The sequence below is a fragment of the Xiphophorus maculatus genome, chromosome 20 (assembly GCF_002775205.1).
Source record: "Xiphophorus maculatus strain JP 163 A chromosome 20, X_maculatus-5.0-male, whole genome shotgun sequence".
NCBI classification, from domain to species: domain Eukaryota; kingdom Metazoa; phylum Chordata; class Actinopteri; order Cyprinodontiformes; family Poeciliidae; genus Xiphophorus; species Xiphophorus maculatus.
Genome location: NC_036462.1, coordinates 30,444,914 through 30,468,067, shown reverse-complemented (window position 1 = coordinate 30,468,067; position 23,154 = coordinate 30,444,914). Strand labels below are relative to the sequence as shown.

Genomic DNA, 23,154 nt, shown 5'->3' with positions numbered 1-23,154 from the left:
TAAAACATTTTGCTTTTAGATTAACAGAAAACGTTGTCGAAAAATGTAGACTTTGAGTAGGTTATAGAATATAACTATAAGCAAAGAACAAAGTATAAGTACAACTCACATCTTACTGAACATACTGTAGATCCAAGTCTGTAATAGGTCCTTGTGTCTTGGAGACCATCAGAATTTCAGTCAGATCAAATATCTTTTCAAGTCGTAATGTGTCTTGTTACAGTAATGTGCTATTATAGCAAACGTTTCATGCCTGACCTGCTGTATGAGCAGCACTGCCAATATTCCAGAGGTGCACAGGAAACGATGGAAAAACCTTTAGCATTCCTGTTGTTCTGGAAGTAGACATGCTTTCTGATATGTGAAATCGTTTCTTTCCCTCAGCTCTACTGCCATGCTTCCTGGGACAGCGTGTTCTGCTTCAGCGTTAATGCTCCACGCTCTGCGGTGCCTCCTGCTTGTTGCCATCTTTGCACGGCCATTTAGTTCCCCATCCAGAGGTGTTGCACAGGGATCGGTGTCTTCCCACTCTGGCCTTTATCCTACTTTTACATGGAACAACACGATATTCGAGCACCTGGCCCTGCATCCTGACCCCAGTGTAGGATGGGTCTACATTGGGGCGCGAGATCAGCTGTTCCAGCTAGATCCGTTACTTCAGCTTAAGCTCCGGAACGACACTGGGCCCGTTATTGACAGCCCGGACTGTTTGCCCCCTGTGACAGAAACCAACTGCCCCCAAGCGAAGGAAACCAGCAACCACAACAAGCTCCTGCTGGTTGACCCTTACTCTATGGAACTTATTACCTGTGGGAGTGTCAACCAAGGAATATGCCAGAAGCGTAACCTGACATCAATCAATGTAGTGCTTTTTTCCACAGACAAGCCAGTGGACACTCAGTATGTAGCAGCCAACCACCCCAATGTTAGCACCGTCGGGCTTGTTGTTCGCTCTCATCCTGGCAGACAGCCAGTTCTGTTTGTGGGACGAGGTTATACCAGCAGCCATCCACCTATCTCCACCCGGAACTTAGCCCAAGCCCCCATCTTTTCCTACGAGGAGACCGCCAAGCTGGCCGTCGCCGGCCGTCTCTCAGAATACGATCACCACTTTGTGGCCTCGTTCGCCCACCAGCACCATGTGTACTTCTTCTTCTACAGGCGGGACCTGAAGTCACAGTCAAGGGAGTACCGCACATACGTCTCGCGTGTCTGTTTGGATGACCAGGCCTATTACTCGTATGTAGAGGTGCCTCTGACGTGTCGCTCCAGGGCCGGTAAAATGTACAACCTCCTCCAAGCTGTCCAGCTCGGGTTCTCCAAGAACAGGGCTAAGGGTCAAGATTCAGAAATCCTTCTCGGAGTCTTCTCAACTCATCTGACCTCATCGTCTCGGCCGAGCGAGGACTCCGCTCTGTGCATGTTCAACCTTGAAGATGTGGACCGCAGGATTAACTCAACTAGAGACCTGTGCTATACACAAATGGGTAGAGAAGGACTAGTGGAGGCAGCATACATTGAATATGAAGTCAAGTCCAACTGTGCCAACCTTCCAGAGGTAAGCACAATGCACTATAAATCTGTTCTGTGACTACACTCAACTATTAAGGGGAATGTCTGAGGGGAAAGTGGGCTTCTTCTGTACACGCAAACCAAATCACTTTAGGTCCAACTGAAGTTTCATATCGACAGTTTTCTTGAAATTTGTAATTTTTCAGAGAACTCACCTATTGTCTCATTGTTGTTGTTTTTTTCGGAGAGCATGTGTAAAAATATCCTAAAGAAAAGCCAGCTTTATCAGCTGAAATATCTGAATGTAATGCCACTTCAAACGCTATTGGCTGACTGACAGCAGCCAATCCAGAAGCACCATTCACATTCCATGGTGCTGATTGGCTGTACACCCAAATTCAGAGATAAGGAAGATCTTTGGATGCTAGTTACTGCAAGAGCGCTAATGTGGTTTCCTCTGTGTGTATTAAAGCATTGTAAGGTATATTTGGTGTTTGAACTATAAAAATAGGAAGTTACTTATAGTTCCTAATCCCCATGAATACCTGGGGGTTCGGTGTAGCGACCTTTGGGATTGAGATAACTGTTGTACAGTTGAACTTGAGTCGACTCTTACTTGGTTGACTACTTGTGGTTTTCTTTCTCTTTGCTTGTTTTCTCTTCAAAGATAAATGTGTATTGTTTGGCATCAGATCACCATTTGATGAGAATAGAGAAGAATATTGTTTCTGTCATAATAGAGAGATCATAATAGAAAAACCATAGCAAACTGCAGAAAGGAGGAAACCTCTGAGAATTAAAGCCAAAAAGCAGATTTACGACATGATTACAATGTTAAATCTTTACTTGATCCCTGCAAATAAACAATCTGTCTCAACTTTCCGCATTTGCCAGGAAGGTCCATCTGCACCATGGGTGGATTTGGACAAAAGGTTTAAGCCATTAAGAGTGCAGATTTGTTCCTGGTGATGAAATGTGAAGTTTCACAGTGATAATGAATAACCAAGATGCATCTTGGCTCTGGTCTGGCCTTGATATTTATGGGTATAGGTACTCCGGATTTACTCAGAACTCATTAGTCGTTGCAGCGTAGTCACAGGCTTCCATCAGCCAAACCAGCTAGTGTCCAGGCACCGCTTCAGCTGCTATGACATATTCCCAGACCTGGCTCTTTATTTTTTTACATCCCACAATACATTTTCCTTTCATGATGTCTGCCCTGCTGTTTTTGGAGATCTATTCTGCTTTACTGAATGTGCTCTACAGTTGTGCAGGAAAGAGCAGGAATCTAATTTTCCTGTAAAGCACTCAAACTACATTTGTTTTGTGGATGAAAGTTGAGTATTGCTACCACAAAAGCTGTTCCTGTCACCATTTTAATATATAATCCATCAAAACAAGTTGCTGCCAGAAGCCAGAGTCCTTGGGTTCATTGCCTTCATCTGTAATGATGAGGCAATGAACCCAATGTGGAGTGGTCTCGTTTAATAATACAGTTTCTGCAAAAAGAAGGGTCAAGTCTCCCTCTTCCCAAACTGGGAAGGCAAAATCAAATCCTATTTCAGCTTCATAGTGACTGTGTCCAGTTTTATTTTGTCCTCAAACCACAAACTGTTCCCAAGAAGTCCTGCCAGAGTTTTATGGGCCCCATCAGGAACACTTTGGGAATCATTTTGGCTTTTGGTGTTGCTGCAGAGGAATTCAAGACAAATTAGTTCAAAGATTTTATTTGGAGCCAAATGAGCTGGGAAAAAGAGGGAGAGAGAGATGGAAAGAGGTAGGAAGGCAGGTGGGTAGATGGACATATAAATAGTTACGTAGGTAGATACATAGGTAGGTATTTAGGTAGGCAGGTAGGTAGTTAGGTATCAAGGTATTTTGTGTTTAAGTGAATTCTCTTATTTCAGTCTTCAGCCTTGGATAAGTGACTTGTCGATGCGACTGTCTTCTTATAGCTCTGTTCTGAATTTCAGAACACTTTGGATGCTTACCCCTGTGGATCTGACCACACTCCCAGCCCCATGGCCAGCCGGATCCCGGTGCTAGTGGACACCATTCTGGACAGCCCGTCTGCCCGGCTCACTGCTGTGGCTGTGAGCATGAGGGAGGGATATACCATCGCCTTCCTTGGAGACTCCAAGGGGAAACTCCACAAGGTGACAGTCCAGCCAATAACGCTGCATAGTCCTGCAGAAGAATGATTATGTTGGATATGAAGCAAAGAACTGTGGCATCAATAGCCAAAATAATGTCCATCTAAGAAGCATACAGACGTCTCTTACTGGAATTCGGGTTCTTATGGGGAACGTTTATATGCTGATTTGAGACCCAACTAACCTTCATCCAGATAGATAGCAAATATAACAAGAAAGTCAAACCAGTGACTTTCTTCCTATATTTAGCAACATTTCAGACAAAATAATTTTATCGGCCAAAACTGGAATTGGCAGGTCAGGCTTTTTATAGATCATAATTGACAATCGGTTGGAAAACTGCAATCACTGCAACCTTACATTTTTTTCTTTTGTCAAAATGGGCCCAAAAGAGATTTAATTGACTCTGGATTGTCAAAATGTACCAAAAGTCTTCCAGAGGGATGCAGCGCTCTAGAAGGTATTGGGGCATCATCACAGAACCATAAAAGGTTTTTGTTGCCAATTGTCAACAGGGTTGCAAGAAACTTGAGGAAAAAAAGACACAAACTATCTGCCAGGGATTTGGTAAGAATGATGCTTGAAGCTACCAGGAAGCCATTATCCTCCAGTTCTGTCATATTCCATGACTATAGCTGAAGATGTTCAGAGCTCAGAGACATGGCTGAACAAAACATCACCTGAAACGACCACCACATATCTGAAGACACATTCTTCACACTCTGGATGAAATCAGACTGAGTCTTGGTGGAGTACATTACATGCTTCCAGCACCGTGATTGTATGTGATTTTCTCATTTTCTATTTTTAATAAATGTGAAAAGTACACAAAAAGATTTCTACATTGGCATTTATGGGGCACTTGTGTGCAGAATTTTGAGGCAAGAAATTAGTTAAATCCAATTAGGATTCAGGTTGGAACATGACAAAATGTGGAAAAGTCAAATCAGTGACTTTGTGATCCGTTTCCAGAGGCACAGCACATGAACATGCACAACACTCTACTTAGCCATGATGAATTTATCGTGTTTAGTTGTTTTTAGATAATGAGTTCATACAGATTATGTTTTGCTCAGCTGCTGTGACTGGACAGTTCCCCCTTGGGCCATCAATAAATCTATGAGTCTGTGTCTGAAACTTCCCTCAATAACGTCAGCTTGGAGGTCAGGGAAGGACCTGGGTACCAGTGATGACATGAGGATTTTACAGGCTGAGAAACCTCCTGTACACACTGGAGTCTTTGTCCTTGGTGGCTAGCCATAGTGAAGGAGCATTACAAAAGGAACACTGATTCCATTAATATGTTTCTATGCAGTTACGTCAGATTCAGCGTGTATGAGACTTTATCTCTTGTACATAGCAGCATACTGTACTTGGGGTTGTGCGCCGTTATTGCTGCACACCTTCACACGCAGTCGTGTTTTTGTATTTGTAGGAACTTTACATTGACTTCCTTTCATTTTCTACAGCCTAACCCTTACCCTACCCCTAACTTTAACCAAAGGTCAACTCACACCTTAGTCCGAAACCTAATCATAACCCACAAACAGCATTTCCCCACAAGAAGCAGTGGTCCCCACAACCCCACATTGTAGACAGAACTAGGTCCCCACAAGGATATAAGAATCCCCCCCCCCCCCCCCCCCCCCCCCCCCCCCCCCCCTCCACACACACACACATTCATTCTTCTGGACGTTTAATTTGGTTGTGTTCGGTAAAAACAAGAAAACTGAGAGGTGGAAAAGATTCTCTCATTTCATCAAGAGATTGTGAATCTGTCTTTTTCAGATGGTTTTAATTTTACTGTGGGGAAATGGCATTAAAATTTATAGGGAAGTTGTACAGATGCACTGATTGCAGTTTTCTGGCCGTTCACCAATTACCAATCTTTAAAAAGTCTAACCTGCTGATTCCGAATTTGCCCAATACCAATTTTTGTGTCTGAAATGTCGCTAAATATAGCAAGAAAGTTACTGAGTTGTCAACAGAGGAGTGACTATTGTTAACTGGAAACATGCAGACATGACCTGGTAGGCCGGTCTATCAGTCAAACCTCTCTCATTGGTGACTAGAAGAGAACCGTCGTTAATTTTTAGACTTTTGCTGAGGTGGATAAGATCGGCTTCACATGTAAGTATCGGCCGATCACTGATCTCCCAAAATTGAGGAAATCGGCTCTGATAAATCGGTGGAACCCTATTTAGCAGTTATGAGTGATGAAAGTACATTCCTCAGCCACATGCCTGAAATCCTTCTTGTCCTGCTTTGTAGGTTTTTTTTCTGTCTCTCAAAGCTCTGATGCTGTTTGGGCCAGTCATGCCTTCTGTAACTTGCAGACAGGTTGCTGCTCCACAGATGGATCAGACTGGTCTCTTGTGGCTCTCCTCAGGTTTTCCTGGGGCCAAACGGCGAGGTGGTGGAGTACTCGGTGGTCTCCATCCAGAAGAACACGCCTATCAGCTCGGACCTGGTTCTGGACCAGGAGGAGGAGCACCTCTTCATCATGACCCGCGACATGGTACAAATGCCGGCCGCGCTCTCGTCCCACACCGCCCCTCGGCCGCGCTCTCGTCCCACACCGCCCCTCGGCCGCGCTCTCGTCCCACACCGCCCCTCGGCCGCGCTGCGGGCACAAAGCAAAGCGGGAAATGACTCTTTGCTTTCTGCTCCAGTTATTCCAGCGATGTGCGTGCAGTTGGGATTATTCCGGCGTCCGTATTCTCGATTTTTCATTGTTGCGCAGGGGAATGTGGGCCATCTATTGTTTGTAATCAGATTTTTTTTAGGAGCTTAGTGTGGCTGATTTGTACAAACGAGCGTGATTGTTTTATCCTGGCTGCAGCTGCAGAAGAGGCCGGTGGCCGAATGCCACCAGCACCCAGACTGCCACTCCTGTCTGCTGGCCCACGACCCCTACTGCGGCTGGTGCGTCCTGGAGGGAAGGTGAGAGAGCCGCTAGCAGCTAGCAAGACGAGGAAACGATAATCACCCAGTAATTAGTCACTCATTTGATGTGATTATGTTCATCCAGAAAGAGCAGCCTGATTACACCACAACTCAGATGTTTTTTTCTTTTGTCTTTTTAACATGAATGCAGTTCAGTCAGCTCCAGACTGATCGTTACACAACCAATCCCAAACTTCTGTTACTCTGTGAGGCTCCATGTCGAAGCATGTCTGATGTTTGACATTTCCTCCTCTTCATCATCCACAACTTTAGTGTTCTTCACAAAACATTTTGGAAGCGGGTCTTTTTCCGTCTCACTCTTATGAAAAGAGACAATGGAGAATTCTCCCTATTTTTACTTCCTCCCCCCCCTTTACATGTAATATTTCAGATGATTGAACTAATATGAACATCAGAGAGCGATGACCTCAATAAATACTAAAAATCCGTTTTCAAACAATGTTTTTATTTATGAAGGGAAAACAACAATCGGGAGTCCTTCATTCATTTGTTCATACATTCCTTTCAGCTGCACTACAAAAATACAAAATCTTACCAAGTAATTTTGGTCCAATTTCTACAGCAAACGTCTTAGAAACTTGAAATAAGACTTACAAGTATTTTTTCAGCAAGATATAGGGGTTTGTTTTAAGTCAATAATTCCTTAATATTGATGAATAAGTTCTAGATTTTTTCACTTATACCAAGACATTTTCCCCCTTTTTACAAATAACATAATTTGCCAATGGAACTAGAACAATATTGAAGAATTATTTACTTAAAACAAGCTTCTATATCTTCCTGAAAAGTTTCTCAGAAGTTATTTTTGTCTTGTACTAAGATATTTGTACTAGAAACTAGACAAAAATACTTGGTAAGATTTTGTGATTTTGCAGTGTGTTGCTTCATGCTCTTTCAGGCGGAGTGAATGATGCTGTTTTAATTCAACCACGTTGGAGAATTTTCTTGCATGAATAGCCTATTTATTATCTCGATGTAATCTAGGTCTTCATTTTTCTTTTGACATATTTTGTGTTTGGGGGAACTCCTGCCCTTAAAGAGCTGGAAGAAGAACATTGAAGACATGGAAACAGATTTCTGTCCCTCAGATGGATTGTAATGTTTTATATTTCCTCGTACCTCTTATTTTTTTCCACCTCATTTTTTTTTTCTTCATTTTATGCGTTAAAGGGGTCCAGTTTACTGTAGCTCTTTTACCAGTGCGGTGAGGGAGAGGCTGACTCCAGAGTGAGTTGTGGCGATAGTGTGACACTGTGTGTGTGTTTGTCCTTCCTCTGCAGGTGTGTGCTGAGGTCCCAGTGCGGTCGTGGGGACCGAGCCGGCCAGTGGCTGTGGAGCTTCGACATCGAGCAGCAGTGCCTGAGTGTTCAGGAGCTGAACCCGTTCAATATCAGCCGGGAGGAGAGCAGGATGGTAGGTTCACTTACTTTAACAAAGCAATGTAACTAACTACGTTTAGTTACACGGTAAAACTTTTTTTTTCTGTCAAAGTAGAGACTCTGTGAACAGAGCCAGTTCTAGTGGGCCCATTTTAACGTTGCTGTTTAGTTAACCAGCCCAGGGAAAAGTCATTTTATCTGGGAGATAATCGCTGGGAGTCGTGACCTAGACCTCCGTCCAGCCGCAGTCTACACTCCATGGAGGTCTGTAGAGATGAGATTAGAGCTCACTGGGGGGTTGGAGCTGCTCCGTCCTGGGCCCGCTCTGATTGGTTGGCTCGTTTGGAACATGTGGACTCTTTCTGGCTCTGGATGTCCTCATGTCGTCCTCAGGTCCAACAGGGAGCTATTAAACATTCTTACACACAACACAAACACACACAGTATGTTTTGTATCTTCACAGGGACTTTGCATTCATTTCTGCAGACTAACCATTAGCAGAACATATGTAGCCCTGAATCTAAATTCAATCGCAGCTTAATCCTAAACCTAACTGGTAACCCCAAAACGGCGCCTCCTCTCATGGGGCCCAGGCTTTTGGCCCCATGAGGATCAGTCAGTTCTCTCAGTGTTCACTGCTAAAACACAAAAACTTTCCAAGTAATTTTTCTCTAGTTTCTACTGCAAATGTCTTCAAAAAAAAAATTATATTAAGGAATCGTTTGCTTAAAACATGCTCATATTTCTTGCTGACAACTTGCTTGTAAGTTAGTTTATTGTCTTATTTCAAGTGTACTAAAGACATTTTCACTAGAAACTAGACCAAAAGTACTTAAGGTTTTGTGTTTTTTGCAGTGTAGTATTTGTGTTTATGCACACAGTCAGGCCAGTCCGGCTGATTCTGATAGAGTCATCTGCTCTTTGTTCTGCTGTCGGTAGCTGGAACATCACACCCGCCTGTCCAGGCTTACACAGCTGCAGCTTTCCAAATGGAGGCTCCCAGCTATTTGCTTAGTGAAGCGCAGGTGCTGAGTTTTGTCTCTCCAGATATTTGTTTGTAATTTCCATGTGGAAAAGCGACCGAGCCTCCTCCTCTGCATCTTTTGAACCATGTGTAACAATCTAATTGCGGTGCCGCTGCTCCCCTGTCCTCAGGTGACCCTGTCCGTCCCAGGACTCCCCGTGTTGGAACAGGGCGAGTCGTACTCCTGCCTGTTCCAGGACAGCCGCAGTCCTGCTGCCGTCACCGAGGCCGGAGTCACCTGCCACTCTCCGGACTCCAGCAGAATACCCATGGTGCCTCCTGGACAGGGTGGGTCCAGCTTGTTCTGTTTAGAGTCCTGAGGTTGTTTGCTTTAATTCACCAGCATTCGCTGCTTGTTGAGTCTGATCGCTTTGAACCTCCGACTGAGGGATTTTAATTACTGGTATGAGCTTTTTGGTTTTGTGACTAAGGGATTTGGAGCCCCGCTGGGATGGGATTAACCTCTGTGTGTGTGTGTGTATGTGTAGGGGTGCGTGGGCGTGTGTGTGTGTGTGTGTGTAGCTGTGTTTGTATCGACACCGCTGCATGTTCACACACAGCTAAATCAAATCGAACCCACTCCATCTTACCTAAACCAGCTAGGACAGTGGCCACTAATCTGCATCCTAATATGCACAGTTCTGCTTAAATCTGTGTATGTACTGTCTACTGCATAATCACATGTATGCTTTTATTTCTGTTTGTGTCGTATTTGTTCATTCAGCCTGTGAGGCTGTGATAAAAACATCGTAGCAACACAAACAGCTCCACATAAAGAAGGTCCAATAAATCAGGACATATTTCCAAAATCTGTCACACAGACATGAAGATATTTTTTTGTTTTAGTCATAAAGATGTTGGATTTGAGCTTTTGTGCTACTTTATCAAAATCAGCCAAAATCAGAATCGGCAGGTCAAGCTTTTTAAAAATGGGCCAAAAAATCAGCAATCAGTTCACCGCTATTTATTGATATTGATTTTATCTGTGTCATCTTATTGTGTTTTGAATTGAGTTTTTTATTCATTATTGTGTGTTTAGTTTTGTTGCTTTATTTTTATGCTTTCCTTTATCTTGTTTATTTATTTATTACTGATGTTCAGCATTTTGTTTCAGCTGTAGCTGGTGTTAAAGCGCTTTATGAAGTTGATGATGACAATGATGATGACGATGATGATGATGATGTTCCCATCATAGTACTGATATATGTAAACTCTGTGACTCAGGGTTGATAAGCCTGGCTAAATGTTTCCTGGTTTCCTGGTTAAGAGATGATGATCACTCTGTCTGTCTGTATCTCTGTGTGTGTGTGTGTGTGGGGTGGGGGGATGTGCGTGTGTGTGTGTGTGTGTTCTGCCATCAGATTTCATCACTCTCACCTTGTCTGTCCATTTCGGGGACGTCACGGTAACAGCCAGGGACTTCACCTTTTACGACTGCATGGCAGTGAAGCAGCAGTCTGGGAGCTCTCCGTAAGTCAGCGCTAAGCGCTCGTCTCCTCTGTCTGCTGCTGATCTTAACACTGTCCTGTTTTTATGTAACTTCATGTCTTTTAAGCATGTTGGCATTTTTCAGTGTAAACACATTTACAATGAACCTGAAATCTAGGCCGGATTTGAATAACAGCACAAGTAGTCGATACAGCTGAGTTCACAATTAGCTGATGTAAAATAATGTAGAACGCCACAGGAAGAAACTGGTTGTGGAACCTTTTGGTACTGGAGACTTCAACATTACTCCTGTATGGAGAAGTGAGCCCCACCAGGCTGTGGCGGTGTGTTTAGGGTTATTGTCTTGCTGAAATATCCAGCCTGGTTTCGTCTTCAGATTCTACTTTTCTACACTTCCTGGTGTTAACGAGGATGTTAAAGTGTTTTATAGGCTGTGCAGCTTCACTAAGAGCTCTTTCTTGCCATATTTCCTGCTGTGTGCTGATGGTTCCCTCAATGTCTCTGGTATTATGTCTTGTGTGCAGCTGCCGTGGATGCGTGCTGAGCAAATGGGGCTGTAACTGGTGCGTTCACCAGCACTCCTGTACCCACAAGGCCGTGTGTGAGGAGGGCGCCATCATCTACAACCAGCACGTAAGTCGCAGTAACACTAGAGGAGAGCGCGGCACTCTGTGGCCGCTCGCTCCGTCATGAGGGGACCTTTCTCAGCTCACAGCCAGCGCTCCACAAACACTCCACCTTAACGCTTTGCAGCTCCGCAAGTCGTGAAAATGACGTACGAGGTCCATTTCACTGGCAGCCATTTTGTGCTTTTGTGATGTAATGAGCTCATTTTAAGGCAGCGTTCCTCCAGGCTAAGCTAACCTGGATGTTTGTCGCAGCTAATGTGTCCATGCATGCGTTTAGCACAGCAAATTCAGTTCTGTTTTCCATTTTTCTGTAAGTTTTTGATTTGTCTCCCCCCCTTCCTTCGTGTGTCTCCCCCCCTCCTCAGTTTAAACTCCCCACATCTCCCCCCCCCACCGCCAAACCCATGAAAACCATCCCAACCTCTACTACCACAGCGGCTACAGTCACCATGACAACCTCCGCTCCTTTCATAACGCCATCAGCTACCACTGCCGCCACGACAAGCTTTGTTCCTGTTGCCATAGTAACCAGTGGGGCGTTAGCCACCTCCCCCGCGCCCAGCACTGAGCCCCCACAGCCCTCCAGCTCAGCTCCGCCCCCCGCCCCGCCCAGCAGGGCGGAGAGGTCCACTGCAGTGGGGGGGCTCGTCGTCGTCACCCGGAGCGAATCTGACCAAGTTGCCATGGCGGCGGCTGAGGTGCTGCCCGTCACCGGGGCCGACGGCCTTAGTGGGGATCAGGAAGCCGTGATGCCTCTGGTCGTCTCGGACACCTCCACCCTGAGCGGGGTCACACAGTCGCCCCCTAGTGAAGAAACATTGAGCGTGACCTCACCTGACGATGACCCCCAGCCCACAACCACCTCTGTGGGTGGAGCTGCTATTACTGACCCCTCCCCCAGCCTGGACCTGACCCCCAGTCCCTCACTGAGCCCAGAAGAAGGCACCGAACCAGACCATGACCTCGACCTTGACCCTGACCCGACCTGGAAGTCAAATCAAGCAGATGTGCTGCCTGAGGGCACAGAAGAGGACACAGCCAGGCTGTCAGGTGACGGCGAAGACCGTGACCCCCCCTCATACGCCCAGCTGAGGGAAACAGACTCAAACCCTGAACTGGATTACCAGGATGATCCAGCTGATGCCTTCCTACCGGTGAGTTGACGCTCGGTCCGCCCGCTGTGCCTCCTTAACCTGCTCACCAGTCCTTCCCTTTACTCCCAGCGTCTAACTGGAATTCAAACTGGAAACTGTACATCCCACTGAAACGCTCCAGTCGTCTCCTCTGCCGCTGCTCTTTCTTTCTGTCTGCTGTGTCTAGACGACACAACACCAGCTGCTCTGCTTCACTCTGGACCTTTTCTCATCACTTTCTTTCCTACCTGATGCTGTAGATCAGTCGGTTTCTGTAGCAACTTAGCCACACAGTCCGTCCTGACACTCACACACAGAACATGGCTGAATGAAAAGACGATGCCACTGACCAGGACAGTAAACATAGTAATCTGAGCTCCTGTCTGCCTCTGAGCCGGTTCCCAACGATCCTCTGATGACCGAGGTTCTGTCCGGCCTTTTAATCCAGATTTCCCACCAGGAATTAAAATTAACGAAGATATGAGCTGTCATTTATATGTGTTACTATTATTTCAAAACAAAGAAAAAATAATGACGTAGTTAACATTTTAAATTGGGCTTAGGTTTTCAAGTTAGGAGTTAGCATGGTTAGCTTATAAGATCAACGTTAGAAAAAGGAAAAACAAAGAAATATTCTCTGGAGATCAGAGAGTTTTTAAGATCTTTGTGTGCCTGGAGACAAGTCCGACATATGATGGTGGGAGGAGGATTAGTTGGTCTAAAACTTTATTAAAACCTTTTTTTCAAAGCACTCATCCTCACACAGAGTTGGGTAGTAGCTAGCTACATTTACTCAATTACTTGAGTCACTTCAGTAGCTTTTTGGAAACTTTTTACTTTTGCTTGAGTAATTTTAGTATGAAGTATCGCTGCTCTTACTTGAGTAAGATTTTTAGATTCTCAGCCCACCGAATGAAAACCAAAATGTTTGCACTAAAAAATTGACAGACACACATCAGGAGTTTTCACTAAAGTTTCATACATTTTGAATTGGGGGGGGGGGGGGGGGGGGGACTTGGAACAATGTTTCTATTGCCTGATTGTGTAATTTCATAATTGTGGTGTCTATATGAATTATTTCCATTCTGATCTTTAAAATACCAAAATAACGACATAATTTAATACTCTGAGTCATCTGATCATGTAATTTTTAATGATTTAAATGTTTGATAATGTGATCACTTACTCAGTACTTGAGTAGACTTTTTCACCAAATACAGTTTTACTCTTACTTGAGTAAAATGTTTGGCTGCTCTACCCACCTCTGTCCTCACGTAGCTGTTGGTTCGTGCTGCAGGCGAGAGCTCGGGGCCTACGGGGTCGTTACATTGTGTGACTGTGTCTCACTGCAGGGCGATGAGGGCCCCTACATCAGCTGGGGCTCCTCCGCTTGTCCCTGTGTGGAAAAGGTCCAGGGCTCCTCCCTGCTGCCCGTCCAGGTGGAGAGGAAGATCACGCTACTGGCACGCAACCTCCACCTGTATCAGGTGCAGAGCAGCGCTCCCGATCCGTCGGTGCAACCAGGCTGGACCCAAATGCATTTGTTAAACTTCTGTGTGTGTGTGTGTGTGTTCAGGATGCAGAGCTGGACTATGAGTGTGTGCTGGTTATCGAGGGCCAGACGGTGGTGGTGGAAGCCTTTGTGGAGTCTGATGACATGAATCCATCCAGCTTCTACATCACCTGTCAGCTACACAAGGTTAGAAACACATTCCACTGTTTTTGTGCAGCAGGGTTCCTACAGATGAGTCCTTTTTTTATTTAGCATATAAGAGTTCCTTTGTTTTTCTTTTTTCTTTTTTTGGCTAAATATAGCAACAATTTTCAAAGACAGGTTGGCCTAAATCATGATTTTGTCGACAAAATTGTGTTTTTATTTTTTCCAATTGATACCTAGAAAACGTGCTACATTTATCTTTAAAAAACCAAACCTGCAAAACCATTTTAATGTTCTAAGATAATTTACACTTCCCTTCCCAGTAGCAGTGCACAAATTGCAGTTTTATGGCTGATCGCCTATTCCCCATCTTTAGAAAGCCTGACCTGCCGATTCTGATTTTGGAAAATACCAATTCTCTTGTCTGAAATGTCGGCAGAAAAATAAATTGACTGGCCAATAAATCGCAGCACCCTTACTTTCCAGCAACAATTCTGATTACTTTATTGGTTTCATTAAAGTATCAAATGCTTCGTTTATTGTTGAGGAGATAAACAAAGTCCTGTTGACTTTGTAATTTTAGTCCATGTGACAACAAGATTTAGACACCCCTGATCTAGACGGTAGTGTTGTTTTGTTTTTTTAATATGCCCCAAAAAGATTCAGTCACCCTCCAACATTTCAGATGAACTTTAACTGAGCTCTGTGAGAGGATGGATCACTGGGTCCTGGCAGCTGCAGGAGGCTCTGGTGTGGGTAAAGAACACGGAGCTCCGATTGTTCCAGTCAGATTGAGCCCAGAGGACGTGATGCCAGCCTCACCTGAGGCACAATGAACGTGTGGAATGCTTTTCTTTGAACCCAACCCTGCTGTGTTGTCAGTACTCGTACTCGGTAGCGGTGGAAGACTACAGCGCCATGGTGTATGTGAAGAGGAGGAACACGTTTCATGTGGACACTGCTCCTAATCTACACGGTGAGACCCGCCTGCTCTGCTCCGTGTTCAGACGGCACAGCGTGTTGAGGTCGGTTCTGTTTCAATTATGTTCGATGTGATGGGAGGAGAGTTTTCTCAGCCTGCCGCATCCTGCCAGTCAGCTGGCTGAAAGGAACAACATTTCCTCACTAACAAAAAAGACAAAAATCTTGGAAACACTTTATTTGAAGCATTGTGCATAAGACTGACTCTGTCATAAACGTAACATAACACCTGTTGTAAACATGAAGGAGTCTTCACAAATATTTGCGACTGTTGTCAGTCTGTAAATAATGACACTTTTAATGCAAAGTTGCATTAAAACATGCAGTAAAAGTCAATAAAAAGTATCATTATTTACCGACTAACACATGTTGACAAGATTCATAAATATTCATGAAGACTCCTTCATTTTCATAACTGGTTTTATGTCATTTTTATGACAATATGTACACCACTTCAAATAAAGTGTTACAGATAGGTTAAAAATCTGGAAATATTTGCACTTCAAAAGCATCCCAGTCCTAGCATGGAAACCAAGAGAGCCACCGACCACTGAGCTAAAACTACAGTTGTCATGGTTACAGCTGCATTTGTGCAGGCTGGCTACCTGAGCAGACAGCCTGACTGATTATCTGCCTGAAGGCAGAAAAACAACAGAGCAGCTAAAACACCTAGAAACTATACTGCTCAAAAAAATAAAGGGAACACTTTAAGTGTTAAACACCTGTTTAAGTGTTCCCTTTATTTTTTTGAGCAGTGTACTTGGTGTTGATTCATGCCAGCCTTAGCTCGCTGCTGCTAATACAGAAGCAATAGTTAGCATGTTGGCAGCAGCGCCAGGAACGTTTGTTGCTTTGTAGGTTTAAATGAAACCGTGGAGCCGTGGTTGGGTTACAGCAGAGACCCTTTGGCACGTCTATCTGCGGGCGGTTCAGATCCAAGTTTTCTAGAGAGTTCTGCAGACCCTGCGTTGGTGTGACACCACTCTGTTCTTCTGCCGTCAGTGACCCTGTACAACTGCTCCGTGGGCCGGTCGGACTGCAGCCGCTGCCACACCGCTGACCAGCGCTACGGCTGTGTGTGGTGTAGTGGCCACACCGCCAGATGCCTGTACTCAGACTCCTGCAGTGAACAAGTCCAGCAGACGTGTCCGGCTCCCGTCATCCACTCAGTGAGTCCATCTGTTACTGCTTGAACCTGTAGCTGTGGCAGACCAACAGCATCCTGACAGAACATCCTTCCGGGGAAGAATCTGGATCTCTTTTTTCCTCAAAACCATCCCAGTGTTGATTTTGGATTCTTTCATCTCCCAACCTCAACTAACCTGTAGCATAGCGTCAGCTGTCTTTAAAAACCATCAGCTGTCTCCACGGTGATGATGGTGGTGAGCAGCTCTGCCGTGTTTCCTCCAGATTGAGCCGCTGTCCGGACTGCTAGAGGGGGGCACCCTGGTGACCATTTCTGGGTCCAACCTGGGCCAGAAGGCTGAGGACATCGTCCACTCGGTGACGGTAGCCGGGGTGCCGTGTGCTGTCCTGCTGGACCTGTACGAGGTCTCCTCCAGGTGCTCTACACACAGCCTGCTGCTCTCTAACAGGACGTTCTGATGCTGAGGATGTGTGTGAGCTGTGTGTGATGCCTGTCCTCCAGGATAGTGTGCCGGACCGGCAGCAGCGGCGGAGAGAAGGACGGCCCCGTGTCTGTGACGGTCAGTGGAGGGGCCCAGCGCAGCTCCAGCCAGCTCTTCAGCTACCAGGTACAGTCAGCTAGCTGCTTTTTTTTTTTTTTGCTTTATTGTGCAAACAATAAATATATAAATTTTCAAATAAAATTTCTTTCACATAAAATAAAAACTACTAGTGGAATAGGTCAAAGTTCAGTCAGCTTGTAGTCACTTTCCAGCCAGATACAGACAGAGTAAGTTTTTCTGCTAACCCCGTAGAAAGTGTTACTGATTTATCATGATAAATTACTTATTATAAGAATTTGGATTTATTGTTGCCACAATAAGTTGCAATTAAATGAGGTTTAAATCTCCCCAAAGCTGTCCGTACTGTTGGGATCTCTCACCCATATTCTAAGGATCCAGACGGTTTATTGTCCAAGCTCCCAGCAGAAATGGTAGCTCGGATAGTGATGCATTCATGTCTTTCTGTCCTGTCAGAAATCTTTCTCTCAACATGTTACACAGGATTCTAGATTTATGCTTTGCTCTTGTTTCACATTGTTCGATATTATTATGGATACGTCTGAGGAACACTCAAGTAAATATTCCTCTGGGAAAATACGGCAGTGGCAGTTTTCGTTTTTTGGGGCTAAAAATAGGGGTTGCACCGATTTATCGGCCAGCCGATTTATCACAGCCAGTTTCTTTAATTTTGGGAGATCTGTGATTGGTCGATACTTACATGTGAAGCCGATCTTATCTACCTCAGCAAAGGTCTAAAAATCAACCACTGTTCTGTTCTGCACCGCTATAAGAGAGGTCTGACTGACAGACCGGCTCACCAAGTCATGTTTGCACGTTTGTCACCCCGCTGTTGCCGACTCATCAACTTTCTTGCTTTATTTAGCGACATTTCAGTCAAAACAAAAGGGAATCGGCAGGTCAGGCTTTTTAAAGATTGGCAATTGGCCAGAAAACTGCAACTGGTGCAACACTAGCTCCACCAGTTAGTGCAGCTAGTGAAATCATTTTTCATCATCATAAAAAATTATTTCATTTTCAAAAAGAAGGCTATCTATACTAGGAAAAACAATGCTTTATCTATAATTCTCTGTCATTGTTTCCTCCCGCTGCTCTGTGCTTGGTCTTCATGGAGGTGGAAGTTCTGCTGTTCCTCCTCTGATCTGTCCCCCTGTCCTCTTCAGGACCCGTCTGTCACCGCCGTCTCACCTGAAAGAGGTCCAAAGGCCGGAGGAACCACTCTGACCATCAGCGGCCGGAAGCTGCTGACAGGCCTGCCCTCTGACCTCACCATCACAGTGGGGCAGGTCCCCTGTAAAATGTGAGGAGATGCCCAGTTTTCATTGCTTAAAGTCTGAACTGTTAGCTTTGGCTGCTGGTTATTGTTGCCGTTGGCTTGTCCAAACGAAATGTTGCTGTTCTAACACTTCTCTTACTGAGATCTGGAAGATCGGCCCCCATCCTGCATCCTGATTGTTGCAGCCAATGCACCAATCAGTGGCTGCCCTGTCTAATGCAAAATCTCCTGACTCCGGTTTGAGCTCCTGCCACGCCAAACCAGGCACTGCAGGACAAAAGGAGGTTTCAGTGATTAGTTTAGTATTTTAGATTTTGTTGTCGGCCCCATTTCTCATTGGATCATATTTGTCACTTATTAGTAAGAAAGTTATTAGTTATTAGTTATTAAGTTATTAGTAAGTCATACTGTGGTCTGAATCCCGACTGACTTTTGACCTTCCTCTATTAGTAAGGCAATAGAAGGAAAGTCCACTCCTTGCTGGTTGTGTCTCGTCCTCAGTGTGTCAGCGGTGCAGAGCTCCAGTGTTCAGTGTGTGACCGGCAGCAGCAGTGAGGCACGAAGGTTCCGGGTTACGCTGCATTACGGCAGCACCCCCCGGCACCTCCACACACCCCTCTACAACTACACACACAACCCCAGCATCAGCAGCGCCTGGCCAGCCAAGAGCTTCCTGGAGTAAGCCTGACCACGCCTCACTGTGGCCCCCCAGCTCAACCTGAGACCTGCTCTAAAGTTCTTGTTCTCCCTCCGTTAGCGGCGGCCGCCTCGTCAGTGTGTCCGGCCACAACCTGGATGTGGTGCAGAAGCCACACATGGTGGTGAACGTCTTCTCAACCACATCCATCAGCCAGAGCAGGAGGAAGAGGAGGACAGCAGGGCCGGGGCAGGCTCCCAGGAAGCTTCAGGACCCAGTCTGTTGTAGAGAGCCACACTGCCCCATTGCACAGGTGTGTAGGCGTGTTTGTGTGTGTGTACTTGTCTACCTGTCCTCTTTAACACCATTTCTGGCATATTTACTAATCTTTTTGTCTTACCAAAGCCTGGTCCTAATACGGTGGAGCCCCTTGTATAGGGTTAGGGGTTAGATTTAGAGGTGTGATGTGAATCAGCTTTTAGTCAAGATTAAGGTTAGGAGTAGACTAGCACTGGTTAGGGAAAATGTCTGGACTATGCATAAATGCTGTTACAAAAATGAATGGAAGTCAATACAAAGTCATGGTATGGGTAGAAATACAAACGTGCGAGTTCTCAATTTAACAACTTTATTTCTGTAGCACATTTCAAAAATGGTAGGGTAACCGAAGTGCTTTACATTAAAACAGAAATATGTAAGAGACATACGAAACGTACACAAACATCGAACACTGCAGGTGTATCTTGAGGTTCCTACAAGACAAAGATCAGTGTGTTGAAAGTCAGGGAATAATAGCGTGTCTTTAAAAGAAATTTAAAACCAGGAAGAGAGGAGGCCTGTCTGACACTCAAAAGTAATTTGTTCCATAACTTGGGAGCAACAACAGCAAATGCTCTATCACCTCTTATCTTCAGCACCATTCCTGAAACGACCTTGTTTCTCTCTTCCGCAGATCTTGGAGCTCTGTGAGGTGACCAACTCCTCCCTGATCCTCTGCCGCTCCCCCATCGTCAACTCCTCCATTTTGGATTCCAGCGTCTCTGTCCAGTTCCTGCTGGACAGCCTGTGCTTTAACTTCAGCAGTGTGAGCTCCCAGGCCTTCACCTACCAACCCAACCCGGTCCTGAAGCCTCTGAACCAACAGGATCCGCTGAAGGCGTACCGTTACAACCCCGGCAGCTTCATCCAGCTGGAGGTCAGAACTAGTCCTCTTTCCTCACCTCAGGCTTCGTGTTCCAGCATCAGGAACCAGGAAACTGCTTTCTAAAGCCGTTACTGGAATGTCTAGCACGAGACTGGAAAGCTCAATTGCAGACCCCTGAGGAAACCTGCTTAGTGAACAGAACTGGACCCAAACATAGCTAGAACCTGAAGATAAGCGATGGGTCTGTGTGTGTTTTCAGGGGGACAACCTGGACCTGGCCATCACCAAAGAAGAAGTGGTTGTGCTGATAGGGGAGGGTGTGTGTGCTGTGAAGACCCTGACCAGAAACCATCTGTACTGTGAGCCGCCGCCTCAGCAGCCGAGCTGCAGGAAGTGTGAGGGTTCCGACAATCTCCCAGAGTTCACTGTGAGTCCGTCGTACATTCAGCTCCTACTGAGGAGACGCTCCTTCAGCTGGTCGTTCTATCCTCAGTACCGTCTGCTTAAAGGAGAGAGTGTGTGTGTGTGTGTGTTTCAGGTTCAGATGGGCCACCTGAACATCTCTCTTGGTAAGGTTCAGTACGACAACCTCAGCTCGCCCACCTTCCCACTGGAGGCCCAGATCGGAGTGGGTGTTGGGGCGTCTATAGTCGCCCTCATTGTCCTCATGATTGTCCTCATCTACAGGTTAGTACTGTCAGCTCACCCAACCCTAAAACACCCACAACCCTAAAATAATCCTAACCCTATTACCCCTTCCAGGTGCTCCAGTTGGATTTCTGTGGTCTTAATTTGTTAGTCGGGTTAGGAATGGTAGGAGGGGACGACATGCAGCAAACAGAGCGGGAATCTCGCCTTTATATATACAACTGCAGTGAATATTCCATTGCTTTGACCTTTATTTATGCCTGAATATTTCTTGAGACTTAAGGTCTCAAGAGTGAGCCATTTCAAACAGACTACAGTAAAGCAACCTGTAGTCTTGAGCTGTGAGGCTTCCTGCTATGTACAGTATGTGGCTCTAATGGAGGGGCAGCACTGGACCAGCTGTGCACCAGTGAACCCAGTAGAAGAACTAACCCTGGAAGGTGGACATTTCTATTATTGCGACTTAGCTGGTAAATGTGTAGTTTTTGTTAAACCAGGTGTTTCCATGTCGTCTGTTTTGTGTCCTTTTGTTGGGTTCATCCATTTCATGCTGATCCTGGCTCTTTGTGTTTCCAGTACTTTAAAACGGCCAGTACTCCTCTAACTGCCATACAGAAACATTGGTGATTTGTGTTTTTATGTTTCATTGTTTTATATATATGTTGTGAACATCATGTTGCGTAACTTTAAGTCATTATTATTTCACTTTCTACTAGTTTTTAGATGTACTGTTTAAAAAGCCCATCTAGGGGCTGAAAATTCTAGCTTTTGCTGTAAGCACTATGATGCAAACATTGGACTGCTGCTCAGTTCAGTTTGTCTATGTCGATGTGTATCTGTCCCTATCAATCAAGCTTAAATGAAAATAAAAGTGATAAATTCCTTATTAATATTACAGTTTGTAGAACACATTTCTTCTTGTTATCTGGTCTGGCATCTCAAATCTGCAGCATTTTACCAATATTATCTTACCTTTGATATATTATCTAAGACAAGATAATATATCAAAGGTATATTGATCTACCATCAATATCTATTTTTATTATTATTAATATTACTATTCCTGGCAGTATGGTGAGGGGAAATTGTTGAAGTGCTGGTGTGGCGTCCCGGTGCCGACCCACTTGAAGCTCCGCTGATTTCTGAGATCATGCATGCGATCCGATCCAACCCGTATCCAGGCTTCATCTGAAGAACCGTCTCAGAAACGTGGTGCTAACCGTTCTGCCTCGCTCTCCGTTTGCTGGCTGTCAGGAGGAAGAGTAAACAGGCTCTCAGGGATTACAAGAAGGTCCAGATCCAGCTGGAGAACCTGGAGACCAGCGTCAGGGACCGATGCAAGAAGGAGTTCACAGGTAACGTTCAAAACTAAGAACTTCACTTACAAACACATCAACAAACAACATGTTGGTACGATGGAGTTTTTGGAGTTCAACAAAGATCAGATACATTTTCTGGGCCTAATGCTTAAACAAGGATAATCTTCTAATTCCTTGTTTCTGTATAAGAATGAAAACATGAGTGTTTAAAAAATATGAGAAGCTGGTGATAGAGCCGACCTCCACCTTTCTGCCTCCACCCAGACCTGATGACAGAGATGATGGACATGTCCAGCGACCTGGTGGGCTCAGGTATCCCTTTCCTCGACTACCGCATGTATGCAGAGCGCATTTTCTTCCCCGGCCACCGGGAGTCGCCCTTGAGGCGAGGCCTAGACATGCAGGAGTGTCGGCGGCAGACGGTGGAGCAGGGCCTCGTCCAGCTGTCCAACCTGCTCAACAGCAAACTCTTCCTCACCAAGGTACTCATCCTCACTGTTAGCATCCCTTCTAAAAACCATGGCCAGGTCCCAATGCCAGGTCCCAACGCCGGGTCCCAACGCCAGGTCCCAGTGCCGGTGTTGGGAATTGGAATTCTGGAAGCCAAAAATATTGTACTAACCTCACAAGGTGGGATCAAAATTGTTGGGAATGTGAACTCGTGTCGATATGTGGCTCATGTAATTATTAATAACGTAAAAATTCTTTAGTCTGAGCATAAGCCAAGCTCAGTCACTCGTGAAAGAATGAATTCAGACCACCAGCAGAAGAAACTCTTCACACAACAAGGAATGATGTCTAATCAAGTCTGAGAATTTATTAAACTATCCCATCTTTACAGCTGAATTGTTCCATGAATAACCTCTTTCTTTAACTACCTTTGCTTTCTGCCCTTCAGTTCATTCATACTCTGGAGAGCCAGCGGACCTTCTCCCCCAGAGACCGGGCCTACGTGGCCTCGCTGCTGACCGTGGCTCTTCATGGCAAGCTGGAGTATTTCACAGACATCCTCAAAACTCTGCTGAACGACCTGGTGGAGCAGTACGTGGCCAAGAACCCCAAACTCATGCTGCGAAGGTGAGGAGAGGGGGGAGAACATCATAGTACCCTGAGCCTTTAAAGCGGTTCTGAGATCTTGGCCGTGTGTGTCTGCAGGACAGAGACGGTGGTGGAGAAACTGCTGACCAACTGGATGTCCATCTGTCTCTACACATTCCTCAGGGTCAGTAAGAGCAGGAAGAGAGGTTTCTGTTCAAATTGTTGGTGAGAAATTTGTTGGGATCTTGAGACTAACTGCGCGATTTTACGCCGTTCAGACCACAAATTTCAGACCAGTTTTTCTCCAAAGGAAGGCTGTCTTACAGAAATGAGAAAATCATCAACTTTTATGTTTTTGTGCCGGGTTGTTACATTTATGAAAATAGTTTGAATTGTTTGAATTAATTTGAAGCTGTCAGAAATTATTATTTATTGTTGTTGATTTAGTAGAAATAGTTAGTCTTCTCTGAAGACCCTGCAGACCCGATGACTTGGCTAGAC

The 23,154-nt window shown here is 45.3% G+C and overlaps 1 protein-coding gene across 4 annotated transcripts in view; it reads left to right on the top strand.

Moving 5' to 3' along the window:
- Positions 1–23,154, top strand: part of LOC102226319 (plexin-B1-like) — a 73,354-nt gene that overhangs the window by 41,234 nt on the left and 8,966 nt on the right. For 3 of the 4 annotated variants that reach the window (XM_023324739.1, XM_023324740.1, XM_014470491.2), the window contains 25 exons: positions 385–1,558; positions 3,486–3,668; positions 6,055–6,183; positions 6,508–6,608; positions 7,913–8,045; positions 9,168–9,324; positions 10,398–10,506; positions 11,010–11,118; positions 11,480–12,268; positions 13,600–13,734; positions 13,824–13,946; positions 14,787–14,880; positions 15,888–16,054; positions 16,296–16,447; positions 16,534–16,639; positions 17,755–17,891; positions 18,369–18,545; positions 18,625–18,817; positions 19,457–19,699; positions 19,908–20,075; positions 20,187–20,335; positions 21,551–21,651; positions 21,880–22,097; positions 22,514–22,692; positions 22,771–22,837. In XM_023324739.1, the coding sequence (XP_023180507.1) occupies positions 395–1,558; positions 3,486–3,668; positions 6,055–6,183; positions 6,508–6,608; positions 7,913–8,045; positions 9,168–9,324; positions 10,398–10,506; positions 11,010–11,118; positions 11,480–12,268; positions 13,600–13,734; positions 13,824–13,946; positions 14,787–14,880; positions 15,888–16,054; positions 16,296–16,447; positions 16,534–16,639; positions 17,755–17,891; positions 18,369–18,545; positions 18,625–18,817; positions 19,457–19,699; positions 19,908–20,075; positions 20,187–20,335; positions 21,551–21,651; positions 21,880–22,097; positions 22,514–22,692; positions 22,771–22,837 (5,283 nt within the window). In that variant the 5' untranslated portion in view covers positions 385–394. The remainder of the gene's footprint in view (positions 1–384; positions 1,559–3,485; positions 3,669–6,054; positions 6,184–6,507; positions 6,609–7,912; positions 8,046–9,167; positions 9,325–10,397; positions 10,507–11,009; positions 11,119–11,479; positions 12,269–13,599; positions 13,735–13,823; positions 13,947–14,786; positions 14,881–15,887; positions 16,055–16,295; positions 16,448–16,533; positions 16,640–17,754; positions 17,892–18,368; positions 18,546–18,624; positions 18,818–19,456; positions 19,700–19,907; positions 20,076–20,186; positions 20,336–21,550; positions 21,652–21,879; positions 22,098–22,513; positions 22,693–22,770; positions 22,838–23,154) is intronic. The other variant, XM_023324741.1, reaches the window with a different exon arrangement.